Consider the following 14,228-nt stretch of genomic DNA (forward strand, 5'->3'; position numbering starts at 1 on the left):
CATGTTGACCACAATGGTCACGCTCCATTCTTAACCTGAGGAAGACGAAGGTTACAGTAAGCACCACAACATTTCTGTGATCACGGAATCCTTTTGGTGGATGCGTCGGAGATGACAAAACAGATTGTAACATGTATGCATGTATATTTAAGATCCTCTGAGGATGAAGTAGAAAGTTGGTCTTTTTTTTTTTTATGACGGTCATCTGCAAACTGCTATCTTTGATAAAGTGATGTGCTCTACTTTTAGTAAGTTTTGATGCTACTGCCAGTTATCAGCTTCTGGATGATGGCAAAGAGCCGAAGCCATGATTCCCACACGTTTGATTTTCATTTGGTCTTTTTCTTGGCCAGATGCCCAAGTTGGGTTTTTTCCATTCAAGTCTTTAGGAAGAAACATAAAATCACCTTAGTGTGCAGTTGGGTAAAATGTCTGGTGCTTTCAAGTCACAATTCTTAAACGCATCATACATATCAGGGTCATAAACCTTCTTCCAGTTCTTTAGTCAATTGCAGTAGTTTAATTCCATAAAATGATATTAGAGACAAAAACAAAGAACCAACATTATAGCTTTTAAACTGCTGGAGGTTTTGTTTCATTCCTTGCATTTGAATCACATGACTAAATGTCCCCCGATTCAAGCAGGAAAAAACTTGTCACTTCTTGGAAGGCTGTAGTTTCCACTTGTATCCTCCGAACCATTTAACTTACTCTAAAGTCAATTGTGAATTTTTAATTTATTCTTAAGTTGACTTTGTTAATGCCTTGGAGAACTTGAAATATTTGAACTTGATCCCCTCGGTCTAATAAAAGGATGTCAAATGCTGGGAGTGAGAACATTTCCTTTTATTTTCAATGGACTGCAGTATTTATCCCTGTAATGGCAATCATTCATGGAACCAGACATGAGATGCACAGGCTGCGAATCATCTGCTGATTCTTCACTGAGCAAAAAACTTTCAAACCACAACAAGCAAAATAAACTTTGCATTGCAGCCTTCCGTATATTTTGAGGTCTTAAGCCTTTTCAGACAGATTCATTTTCTTTTTGACTTTGTAGTTTAGAAATCTCTAATCTGTAGACTCCACAATATGCGAGCTTGTCCAATTGCATGCAGGCTTGTGGTTTTTCTCACACTGAGAATAAGGAAGTTCTATTTTAATAACTTAACAGAATGCCTGATAACTGGTAATGCAGCTATTCTCTTGCCAAAAGAAAGCTATTTAATTGATGGTTATGAGACTATGTATTAGGGATTCCATATAGTGCCAGAGCTATTCCTGCATCTGCTGTGCTTTCTGAAAGATATTATTTTTATCTAATTTTAGAATGAATATTGCATTAAGGAGGTTATTGTTGTTGGCCTTATCTTGAAAGGGGAATGCCCATTAGATGAAAATGAAATTGTCACAATGCTATTTTGCAAGTGAATATTATTCATGTTCATTGAATTCAAAGTAAAACTGGAACACTACAAGCACATTTTAAAGCTTCCAAACAAGTTCTATATTTTTCCATAACCAGACACAAGAAATGTAGCAGTGACAGTATGGGGTAGACTGCAGTAGAAAATTGCACTATAGGAAAGCAGTGCTTTAGTTTCTAATGCCATGTGCCAATTAAAATGTGTCTGGGATGATCCATACAAAGTTTAAAGTTGGTTACACAGTGGTTAAACGTGGGTGATGACGAAACCTGCCAAGATTCTCTCTTGGTAGAGAATTTTCAAGAGGAGCAGATATGAATTGAGAGACCAAAATAGTGGTTAGGGTGCACTCCTGGTTTTCATGCCATTGTAAACTATAAGTATCCTTATCCGTCGTTAACTCCGTCGGCCAATTTTGAAGTTGATCGACTACGCTATCCAGTTTTGAAAAGTAATCCAGAAAAATTCTTACAATGGTTTTTATTTTAACTATTGCCTCACTTTGTTTCTTAGGGAAATGGTCCTCATTTGAGTTATCCGAGCCACACAATTGTATTGCACTGCAATAATGTTTTACTTTTTTTTCTTTCCAGGGCTGAAAAGGACCAACAAAAGAACAAAGATGTCATCTACAAACCAGCTGCTGACAAAGAAGAGGAGGTTTCAAAAGTATAACTGGGAACCCCAGAAGCAATAGTCATTGAGGCAGCAGAAATACACTGGGCAGAGGCTTAACTTTCTTACTGGACTTCTGCAGATATCGTGTCAGTTTTCCGTTGTGCACCTTTTTCTTCCTTTACATCCAAAACACTTGCAGCTCACATTTTACTCAGTGTCTTTTGGGGGGGACTAGAGAAGGTTTGGATTTATTTTTGAACTGGAAATTTAAGTGGACTATTGCAATCCTTAAATTATATGCCATTTACTTGAGAAGAGAATTGTACAGTGCAAGCACTGGAGATAAGTTCGCCACAGTTCCATCAAAGTGCAGCATTTTTAAAATGCAGATGTAGGATAAAACGGAGGCTTGCCGTTTGATGCACCATGGGTTATTGCCACTTTTTTTTTTTTCCCCCCCCAAACTTTCTTGCAAAACTCAACTCATGCAAAGTTATATTCTGTGATAGCGGGCAAGGCAGCAGGGTGCAATCTTGATTAAATTTTTAAGGAGAGGGTCATTCCAAGAAAAAAAAAAGACTAGAACAGGTTTTGAAGAAAAAGCATTTGTGTTGATCTGTGCTCTAAAATTGGAGACCAATCTTAATTCCCACAGTAACTGGGCTAGTCTTCCATTAAGTTTGCAATAAAGCAGTATTATCATAGTGCCGCAATGATGGATAGATGTGAATTATAGATACAAAGCTTTTGTTATTTAGGCTGGCTGTGGGTCAATCCTTGACCCCAATGTACAGAGGGGGGGAAGAAACAACCAATTGGTTCAGTATCCTTCCACCTCTGCCTTCCAGAGCACGAGACTAGCATCTTGCTGGACAAGCAGAAAGGAACCTTTTGTGCTCTCCTTCCGTTGGAGCTCAGCCGACACTGAGAATGGAAGTGTTCACAGTGAGGCTGCAAACAAAGCCTGGAACAAAAAGGCTTTTAAAGAATGATTTAGGTATGGAAATGTGGATGGGTTTTTTTTTTTTACTGCCACTTCCCATGTGTCCTACAAGTTCTCAAGCAACACAAGTTGTCTAGACCTATGATGTGCCCTCAGATTCTGAATTTAGCATTGCAACATTTCTAGCATTTTACGTGGGTTTTGCTACTGAATCAATTATGCACATTTTGTTCTGTTTGCACGGATAACATACTATATTTAAACTTAAAGCATTCTTTTTTTACAAGAGAACTGGAACTATTCCCAAAGAAGCTTGAAATTGACCATTTCTTAAACTGGTTAGTTGTAACAGTTGTGTGTATGTGGACTGTTTCAAGATGAATGTTTTTTCTTTTAATTCAAGAATATTTGATATTTAAATTTATCACTGCATCTACTTACATTTCAGCCAGCCTTAGGGGGGGTGGAAGTATGTTTTAAACATTTAGCAGATAAAATACTTTTTCATTTACTTAAAACAAACAAGCAAGATTACCAGACTCCTAGGCTTCTTAATCACAAGTTCACAAATTGTTCATTTTAAAAAAAAAAATATTGAAAGTCTTTTGAAGCAAGCAAGAAATTCCTCAAACAGAGCAAGGTATTGATGAATGTGCCATACATTGTACTAGTTGCAAACATCAGAAGCCCAAATTAAGGTACGACAAGGAGGAAGGTACTCCTGGATCCAGCAACATTGTCAATTTTTAAAATAAACAGGCAGCTAATAGATGTGAGACCCTTTCAACTAGGTGACTTCATAAGGAAGCAAAGGAGGGGCTCAGATACTCAGGGATCAGATAAGGCAAAAACTAGTTGAGTTTGCCTTTAGTAAATGCAGGTGCTCGTGCTGGGGACAAGAGATTTTCCTGTGGCTTCAGTATGTAAAGCCAGCGGCTGGTTTTTATGGTTTGTCTGCATGGTTTCACTTCAAATATGCCAATGTCATGTACGAAACTTGGTCTTCCCTGCTGATGTTACTGCAGTGGTTGGTATTGTTTGAAACTACCAGATCTGTGATGTGATGGCTACTGTTGCATTGTTCATTTGTTACCAAATTGTTTTTAATTGTGCAGTTGCGTTAGATTGCCTTTTAATTGTAGCTTCCATGGCATGTTCATTTGACTCCAAAAAATTGAATAAATTAGCTGCCACTGAGTTTCTTTTACAGTGCAAATACCTCAAAACTAAAATCCCAATCAACTCGATAAAACTGCCACCATCTTGCTTCAACAATATCTAGCCACATCTATTGTCGCACTCCCCAAAGAATAACAGTGTGACAAATGTTCTGCTGGAATAACCCAGTGTATAATAGTTATTTAGCCTGATATTGAGTGATTTCTTCAACAAATCCACTTCTTAATGTGGTGCAAAGTAAAGCATCTTCACTTACCACAAAGAACCATCCCTGAAACGTATATAGCATTTCATGACAAGCCCATGGAGCCTATACTGGCTCCCATTAGTTTTTTTCCCCAACGGAAAGATAAATTATAGCCTCGTTGAGCATGTTTATGATGGGCTGAGATAGTATTTAAAATATTAGCACCCCTCTGTTAGAGAGACTGAAGTGGGGGGAAAAAAAGCTCATTCCAAATTAAGAACATTGCTAATATACTTGATATCTATCATGTTACCCTGGTAAATTGGAGGGAAAAAAAATCAGTTACCCAGATCTTAGACAACTTTCCCTCTGCCCTTTAACAATCATGTCTTCCTAATAATCCCCATTTCTGAATTGGATTCATCACTCTATTCTTTCCTACTGATAACTGGGGTGGGGTGAGCGTACTGGTGCATTTTGGCTGCCGTCACATCATCCTGGTGGGGCTACACAGTGGGGGTGGAGGGGAACCCCATTGCCTGTAAAGTGCTTTGAGTGGAGTGTCCAGAAAAGCACTATATACGTGGAAGGAGTATTATTGAAACCAATTTACTGAGTAACTGCAGTCACACTACAACACTGCCGTCACAGGATAATAAAGGAAAGGAAAATAAAATTGAATTTGTTTTCATATTTTAATAGAGAAAAGTGCCTTAACTTAATGCAGTTCCAAGCCCCCTAGTAAAAAAAAAAATTCAGCAATTAAAATGTTTAATCAATCATCACAAGGCCTGGTAGCCAATCAGCCCTAACCTGCATGGCAGTGAAAACTCACATGGAAAGGTTAAAAACACACTCCACGCCTCAAATTAGACCAGTAAGAATCAGAATGCAAACACTTTTATATGAAAGGTTTCCAAACAATTTAGGTCTGTGGAATATTTCAAAGTCACTAGTCCCTGTGAAGCCCTCTGAATGGGCCTTCTCGAATGGAGCTCATGAAACCAACTGGCCCTTGCTTTCTTCTGGTTATTAGATTTCATCAAATGTTTATAGTGTCAAGACAGGAAGTCATCTCTACAAAATCACTTTACTCGGCAAATTTAACTTTAATTATCTGTCCTGTCCCAACTTACACCAGTATAAATATACTTGCAGAGACATACAAACCAGTGCAAGAACAAATTGATATTTTAGTATTCTATAATAACATACAGAAGATAAAGGCTAGGCAAAGGCTTCAGTTTTTTTATATTACAGTAAAAAGTTACAGTACAGAGAGGAGACTGCATGGAAGTAAATAAATCAAATCGCTATATATTTTTGTGAGCAAAGGTGTCTCACATCGGTACTATTTACAAAAGCTATATAGTACGTCTGGAATAAAAATGCATATTCAAGGGATGCCAAAATGTCTTCCAATTTTCATTTGTAAGATCAATGAAACTACAGATCAATGAGTGCAGTTAAAGCACTTAAAAACAGCAGTAATAGCAGCAGGCTTGTTTTACTCCTCTAGAGGTTTGATGCTTGACAGCTGTAAATGCCTTTAAGAGTGTACTGAAAAGTCACCTCAGAGAAGAAACAAGTGCATAACAGTGAGGAAATGCTCTCAACCACTTGTTACCAACTAAATTTTGCCTGATTAGTATTGTGGAGTTTGCCTTTTGTTTTTTAGCAAGTGTTTGAAAGGCTAGCCAGACAGCATTCACTTTCTACTAACACAATAAATTCGTAGAAGAAATGCATAGTTTATTTAAACTGAGCTATAAACCGCAGTCTAGAGGTAATGTAAGACAAAAGCATCAGTCATTGAACTCCAGCATAACTCTTAGTCATCTTTGGACTTCTTGATCCTTACAGTTCTTTTTCCCCACCTAGATCTGAATCTGATCTGAATAAACACTCACTGCTAAAAGTCTCCCTATAGTGTCCATCTCCTGGTCAGGCATTGTCACTGGGGAGGGTTTGCTGAGGTACTGATCTTTAGAAGGCAGAAGACGTTCAGCATCCTCTTGGCTTTATAAAATTATTAGTAGAGTCCTCTGGACAGGAGGTTACCATTTGGAATCAGACAAACTGCCTATGCAGTCAGGAAGATGCTCTTATCCAGATCAGACATTGAGGAACCCCTCCTTGAATTAGATCTGCAGAAGAATAAACTCTTCTGATATTCAGGGTAAGGACAACCACCCTGACTGTTTGTGAAATCCAAATTATGACATGTTTATTCCTTTTTGTTTTTAAACTATTTCCTTAAACAGTTTCAATCAGAACAGGGCTGTGACAGTGGTGGCAAATCCAAAAATGTAAAAAAAAACCAATAAAAACTAGTGAGAACTGGTGTGAAGCCTTTCAATTTGAGCGATAATGTGAAAATGCTTTCTATAACACACTCCCCCTATATTACTCCAATTGTACAGGATGAAACATAAGATTACAGGCTTGAATGTATACACATGCTAAATTTCACTCTGTACTCCTGCAAACTGATTTAAAATCAGGACAGCAGTACTACCTACCAGGAACGTCATCAGAAACTCTGAGGTAACATGATTAGGTTGGATTGCTACAATACATTAGCAGCACTAACTTATAAAACTGATTATTAACAAATAAATTGCACTGTACAATGGCGTACAATGGTTTCAAACTACACATTTAAGAAAAACAATCTTACGTCAATTGTTGTAGGATCGTTTGAAAAGGAATCATTTCATTTATACATTAAGTTGCAAATTAAGTTGTGTGCACAGTAAAATGGCTGATCTTCTGAGACCAGATAACTGATCATCACTACAGTTAACGTTTCTTTAGATGATAAATTAGTGTATTAAGCTTCAATGGGATTAGAATACAGTATAATCAACAACTTCATATACATTGCAATAAGTAGAATTTTAAATTATCAGGGATGCAGATTTTTGCCATCTTTTCAACACAAAGCAGCTAAAATGCAGAAAATGTTCTCAGCCTTGTCATTTAAAGCACAACGGCACACCATTCGTCAGACTAGCAATGAGGCCCCATTAATGAAAATGCTTCAGAACAAAGAGCTGAGGTACTATGTACAGTGGCTAAGTATTAGGTATGGTTAGAAAACACAGCTAACTCAAAAAATGACCTGTTCAGGGAAGGCACAGTAACAGAGAGAGCATAATCCAACTGGTAGCAGAGTACAGATTCCACAGGAATGGAAAAACGAAAATGAAGTAACCCAACACTACATGCTCTCCCTGACTGGAGGAAAATCACACCAAAAAGGAAAAGCTGAATACAAGTAAAAAAATAATGCTCACAAATCAGATGTAAATTTACATAGCTTCCCTAGACTTCTTCCAGTTCAAACAAATCTTATTTCTGCATGCTCGGATTCACATCCTGTTCAGATCACGGGCAAATCGGATTTGGTAGCATCAACAGTCCACACACTGGCAAACCAATAAGTCTACTACAGGTTAAGAAGTTGTCTGGGCCAGAAACCGATGATCTCAGAGGCAGACACACCATCATCCTCTTCTTCAACATGTGATCCATTCAGAACAGGGAGACAAAAACCCATTCAGCAGGACAAAAGAATGAAGACTGTTGTGTTGAGACTCCTCTAACTCCGAGCATACCTGGGGATTTGGAGTATTTCCAGTGCCTATCTACCCAGAACCTTTTACCACTACCACCACAAAATGCATGTACATATGACTCGAAAAATAAAAAAATGCAAAGATTCAATTTAACCAGTCCTAAATCGTTTTGTATGAAAAGAGTTTTTTTTTTTTGCAGAGAGTCCCTGTTTGTGACTCTGTTATCTGGGCCTATGGTTGGCCAGCAGAAAGTCCTTGTCTTTGCAAGTTAAACAGAGTTTTAGGTTCCTCAGGGATCCACCAGCACAGGAGAAAGCCCAAGAGCCCATGAGAAACATTATGACATAGGCTGGTATGAGGCTTCCTTCATACTGTGGGTTCAGGAACGTCTGAAACACAGCAAAAAAAAAAAAGTCACATGTGTACAAACGCAGTTTGTTCACAATTTGAAACAGCAGCCTCAGAGAAAACACTGCGTCAGCAACGAGCAGTACAGTTGTTCTCAACCATTTTCTCTCTGAGGGACACTTACAAATCCATCTCCAACAGGCCCCTCCCAGCAAAAACCGATCACAAGCTGTCATTCATGATGACCTACCTATAACATGTTCGATTCAGCTTTGCCAGGAGCAAACACCTCCTACGTCCCAGGAATACTAAGACAAATCTCAGGGAGTAGAGAGGTTTGTCCCACAATTAAAAAAGAATCGGGATGCATTTTAATCTTTCTGCGGGTTTTTCCCATTACGTTCTCCTTTGTGTCACTCAATTGTCTCGATTATGACATTTTTCCCCAAAACGCTATCACCTGGCTTCAGGGGACACGCTGCCACGTTGTTTCACGGTACTGTAACCCGAGGGGGAATGCTCATTTCCGACAAACAGATCTTCACTTCCGTGAAATACGTACCAGGCAGGACACGAGCAGGTGGCTCAGAACAACGACAGCCACAGACCACCACCTCTTCTTCTCACAGGAATCAAAGAACACCACACCCCAAAACATATGCAGCAGAATGACGGCCATAGTCATGAAGGCTGAAAAACAGTGTTATTTAAAAAAAACTTACTTTTATCAACAAACCTGATGCAATCAGCAGCCTGACCCATACACAGCTCATCTCAGATTCTGCTTGACATTTAAATACACTGCAATATCTTGAGATGCATGAACCTCCCTTGATGTATATCCCTTTCTGTTTGTCTTGTTCGGTTTGTGCCCACCCTTTATCTCATAAACAATCTGAACTTTTAACCCCATTTCAAACTTTAAATTTGTATTTTTTCTTCCAAGTGATCAGTGAATATTGGTTTAAATCCACACAATGAGGACTTGTATAAATGTAAATAAGGGGTATTTTCAGACTTCATACCATGATGCAATACAAAGTAAATTTCAAAACAATCCTTGTTGCTTTCCTTCATTATACATTAAACACTATTTGCCAGTGAAACAGCCCGACATAAGCTGAAACGGTAGCATCATCTAGTGGACAATGTGAAAACTTAAAAGCATTACTACAAATATTAGAAGTATACTATGTGGCAAAACTGCTTTACACCTCAGCTGCTAAACTATGTGTGATTTGTTTAAGAGTGTCATGTTCTGCATTTACACACCTGCAGGATGACAGTGTGAAAGCGCTTCAACGCATCTTTTTAGACAGATCTGTCTGAGTTAGCATTCTTTCAAATGACCCTTTTTTCTGCTCTTTTGACTTACGTCTCTCTCCAATGCTGAAGTTTTTTCTATTTAATTAGAGACAAGTGCCCACTACGCTTCCCCTAATCTGGCTAAAATAAGATAACCTTTTCATTATAACATCCAGCTAAAGGCGTTTAAGGAAGTTTTTAAATGTAATGTTAGCTACTGTCAGAATCTGGAAGTTCCTTACTAAAGAGATACAGCATAACCGTGATTGCAAAACCTCACATAAGTGATACTCATCATTGGTGCCGACACTAAGCAGGCCTGCATTGCTATACCATTTCTGCATTTTGTAAAGGGTATCCACTCCTGTTTTACATGTTTTTCTGAATTATTCAGATGACTGGCTGAGGTCCAATGTTTAGCATTCACTTCAATGACATTACTGGGCTAGGTGATTCTGTGATTTACTTCAGGTACTACTGGAAAAGCCTTGAAGGAAAAGCCTTCCTTTGGTGACCTCTAGTGGCCATTTCATGCACTTACACTCCAAGTTAGTTTAACAGAGTGAATCTGCTAGGACACCAAACAACCCATAGTTAAACACTACAAGACACCAAAGGGGGTTTCCGTTACCTATAAATAGCAACAGGAAATGCTATAGTGCTATAGTCCTTAGGCCTATTTCAGAAAGGACATTGGACAGTCCTTCACAAAATTTCACAGTAAGGCAAAACCAGGTCAACCATGTAAAACATAACCACAATAAAGGTTGATCTCTGTGTGTAACAATGATTTCTGTAAGGAACGATCTGTACCTACAATCTGTAGCCCTTTTTCTGTGCTTAAGCCCCTGTCTAATTGTACTATTTAAGTCCTGTAAGATGTGATAAAAATCAAAATGAGATGTTTTGAGTAAGAGGTTAAACTGAGGACCCATTGCTGTTACATTCATCAAAGAGCCTTTGAATTTCTTTGTGGAAGAGTAGGGGTGTTTACATTGTCTCATGGTCATATCCATCTAACTTGTTTCAGCTTATGACCCGATTTCCCGCTTTCCGACACACAGGGAAGGCCTGGGAGCGCACACACGGCTCCTCAGTTTAGAGCTTAAAACAGGAATCGAGGCAGCAGGTCTAACCACTGCTTCACTGTGCCGCCCTTAAAGGCCGTGATCGGGTGTATTTATTCCAAGCGCACAGACAAGGCCAGAGGCACTGAGGTAAAAAGTTACCCGTCCGGCCGAACTTGAGCTTCCTTTACCTGAGGATATGAAATAGTGCTGCGAATCTCCGTGAATCCCCACCGTGCCGGGGCCGACAGAATCCGCCAGGATGTTGACGACCGAAAAGGCGCCGCTCATGAAACCAAACCCCAGCCCGGACACTGGGGAAAGACAGGCCGAGTCAGAGTGCAAAACGGCAAACTGGCAAAACGCAGAACCAACCGTGGGCCAAGATGGAAACTCGCAAGCCGACGACAAAGACAAAGCGTTAGATTCTCTGCTTGCTACCCTCCCACACCCAGGTCCCTGGGGCACGGCGCAAAGAGAAAGATGTGACGTCTACACGCACAGCGACGGAGGAGGAGGAGGAGGAAACCGATCCCAGTGACTCCCAACACACTGCACCCAACTTGCACGTATAGAAAAGGAAATGAACCCCACAAAGTGCTGCAGACTTCTTTTGTCTGCTGCACAAACTGGTCAGTTCTAGCTATCTGGTACTGGTCACCTGACAGTTCCACACCTCGTTTCTTTCAACATACCATAGGCCAGCTGCCGCAAAGAAACCGGCATTGCATCTTCTTGACTGAGAGCCAGCAAACCTTCATTAGCTTTCCTGGATCAAAAAAATAGTAAAAAAGGAATAAAGCATAAGGTTTTTTCATTACAGGTTTATCTTAAAACGCATTTTATTTTGAAGACAAAAAGCATCAGTGTCAGAGTTCTTTTTAATGAAAGCCCCTGAAAGTGTTGCTTAAGGGTTTACATTCAGCGAAAGTAAAAGAGGAATGTAACTCAAGAAAAAATGACTCAGTTCTCCCAGGCTGTTATTACAGAAGTGAAACTACACATCATTTTTCATTTTTAACTTCTTAGCTGCTGTTTAAAATAGCAGCATATTTTCTGAACCTTAATCTGTGCCGAGCATGTCCACATAATGACATCTTCTAAATAAAATTATAATATTGTAATTGTTATATAATTATCAGAGCTTTAAAACTCATCATGCAAGTGGCTGATCATGACTTTCCAGTGAGTCACACAGCCCAGCGAAGGACAACAATCATTACTTAACATGCCAACGAAGTACTGTACATACAGGCAGGCTTCTTGTGGTATTCAACAGAAGATTAAATCACCTGAATTTTCCTGAAATTTAAATTCATCTCTCAAAACATTCTTCATGGTCAACCACTGTTATGTCTATTTAGCTTATTTGTTTCATAGCATTAAAACAGCTCAAAAACAAGCTTATAAGAGGAAATAGTTTGAGAAAAGATTCATGTTATGTGTGCTTGACTGCATTATGAACATGCATCTCCTGAGCAATTCTTTGCTGTCACCTGTGAGGGATCTATAGAGCAGCAATGGTTAATGGGAGAAAGTTCATTTGGCACGTCAGAGCCGAATCTAAAACCAGCCATACTCCTGGACACTGTTGAACCAGATCAAACACACACAAAAATACAGACGACAAAACCAACATCCAGCTCCTTGAAGGAGTAATACAGGGGGCGAGGTGGGCTTACTTTAGCAGTTTATAGTAACCAAAGCGGAAGGTCTCTTGCAGCAGCACACAGAGCACCACCCCGAATATTAGGAGCCCTTTCTGTTGGGAGGGGCTGTCTCTGTTGCTGATCTGGACAGCGATGAACCAAACGAGGGAGGACAGCAGTAACGACACCAGCCAGAAAAAAGCCCTGGAAGAAACAGCAAAGACACAAGGCCTTAGTGCGAGCAGCGAAGCTCAACAGATCATCAAGCCATTAAACAGAAGGAATACAAGACATTTCTAAGTAACATAACCTGATTAAATATCTCAACTGTGCGTGTGTCATTTTCAATCGGCTAGCCTTATAAAATTGTGAAAGAGACTGACGCTGGATTTGGTAGCCTACCTGCAAGTCAAAGGCTGGTAACTGGTTGACTTGTAGTACTTCAGTCTTAAGCCTTCTGATAAATCACGAGATCAGCTAGCTAGACGATATTAACGACTACCATTAAAAAAAAAAACAATGTTTCGCTTGATCAGCTGTTGCGCTTTATTTACACGTGGTTTAGTTAGGACAAGGACATCAAAGCCCACGGATTCGCAAAGGCTGTTTAACACAGAACATGGAGTTCACCGCAGTGATGTCTTTGATGTTTTTGATAGCAGTTCCATAGGCTTAGGTTACAATACAACCTAAGTAAGAAGCTAAAATACATTATGCACCAATCCAACGGCAGTGCTCGGACTTCCGATTGCTTATATACAACCTATGTAGGACTTGTTCAAATAACTTTTACCGATGTCTCTTGATAAACTCATTTATCCACCTACGTAGTACTTGTGTTAATATAGGTACTGAGGTAGCATTGTTTTAGAGATTGTAGCATGACCATTTTTCTCCGAAATTATGTACGACATATGCTCGGCCCGTATTCACTGAATGTCTACAGAAGCTCACCTAACACTAAAATAAGGCTTTTTTTTTCCTGTATCATTACATGGCCTGCCCAGACTTGCCCTGTTGTTTGCGATTACCGGAGGAACACACGAAGGGGCTACGTGCACCGTGAGCCACCAACCAAGACGGTCGGCGGTCAGTACCGTCCTCCGTTAAATAAGTCACGTTATTTCAGAGCGCACACTCACCCGGCAATTAGAAAGATGACTCGCAGGGGATCCCTGGCGATGGTGAACACGAACAAAGCGATAGCTGGGCCGAAAGCGATGAACGCACAGCCGAAAAACACCGATGTTGTCATTTCTGGGTTGGGTCCGGAATGAAGTTGTTTAAATCTCTGTCCCCCACAAAGCTCGGCATGCGACTCCCCACAGCGCCCAAACTGCCAAACACAACAACTCTCATATGAATCGCCACTAATGCGGATCAAAAATACAAATCTTCACGTGTATTTTTTTGCTCTTTTTATTTCCATTCAGAACAGCACAGCACAACCGATGCCGCTCCTACCCTAGCGCAACCCACAGATCGCATGACCCTGAGTCCAGGCCGCCGACGGGTTTCTGGCAGTAGCGCCACCTCGCCGTTGGATGACTGAATAACAAAGGCTTTAGGGAGTCGAGCGGTGTTCTATGGATGTAATCCGCAACGTAATGTTTTATGTTATCTAAATTTCTTTTCCCCCCCCCGTTTTTATTATTAATGAAATATTGAAAACCGTGAATCCGTAGTCACAGACATTTTCCAATTCTATTGAAATCATGCGTGGTAAAAGACGATTTTCATCCCTCGCACTAAACATTAAACTCCATGACCTCCATTGTATCGGCTACATACTTATTATTTTGAGCATTAACTGTAAAACGGCTGAAGGCAGAATTACCGAAGAAGCTGCATGAAAATAAAGCGAAAGTCTGTCAGCGGCAAATTCTGTTTGAGAGTCAATGTCGCTCTGTTAACTGGCGCTCTG

At 39.9% G+C, this 14,228-nt stretch overlaps 1 protein-coding gene across 1 annotated transcript; it reads right to left on the bottom strand.

Moving 5' to 3' along the window:
• Positions 1 to 5,443: 5,443 nt before the first annotated feature.
• Positions 5,444 to 13,813, bottom strand: aph1b (aph-1B gamma-secretase subunit). The gene is made up of 6 exons (XM_088920248.1): positions 13,447 to 13,813; positions 12,338 to 12,508; positions 11,351 to 11,424; positions 10,847 to 10,969; positions 8,846 to 8,973; positions 5,444 to 8,324 (listed from the first exon to the last, which is right to left on the bottom strand). Exons 1-6 carry the CDS (start codon positions 13,557 to 13,559, stop codon positions 8,157 to 8,159), a joined length of 777 nt encoding a protein of 258 aa, XP_088776374.1. The 5' UTR covers positions 13,560 to 13,813; the 3' UTR covers positions 5,444 to 8,156.
• Between the last annotated feature and the right edge of the window lie 415 nt (positions 13,814 to 14,228).

This window comes from Atractosteus spatula, chromosome 7, assembly GCF_055471065.1.
Source record: "Atractosteus spatula isolate fAtrSpa1 chromosome 7, fAtrSpa1.hap1, whole genome shotgun sequence".
NCBI lineage: Eukaryota > Metazoa > Chordata > Actinopteri > Semionotiformes > Lepisosteidae > Atractosteus > Atractosteus spatula.

What these genes read in the sequence shown, in the direction of transcription:
- aph1b (XM_088920248.1), bottom strand. Translation starts at nt 13,559, where the DNA reads ATGACAACATCGGTGTTTTTCGGCTGTGCGTTCATCGCTTTCGGCCCA. An exon ending in GCACTATTTCATATCCTCAG is followed by an intron (nt 8,974 to 10,846) that starts GTAAAGGAAGCT and finishes ACTGTTTTTCAG; the next exon opens with CCTTCATGACTATGGCCGTC. An exon ending in ACCTGCTCGTGTCCTGCCTG is followed by an intron (nt 8,325 to 8,845) that starts GTACGTATTTCA and finishes GCTGTGTTTCAG; the next exon opens with ACGTTCCTGAACCCACAGTA.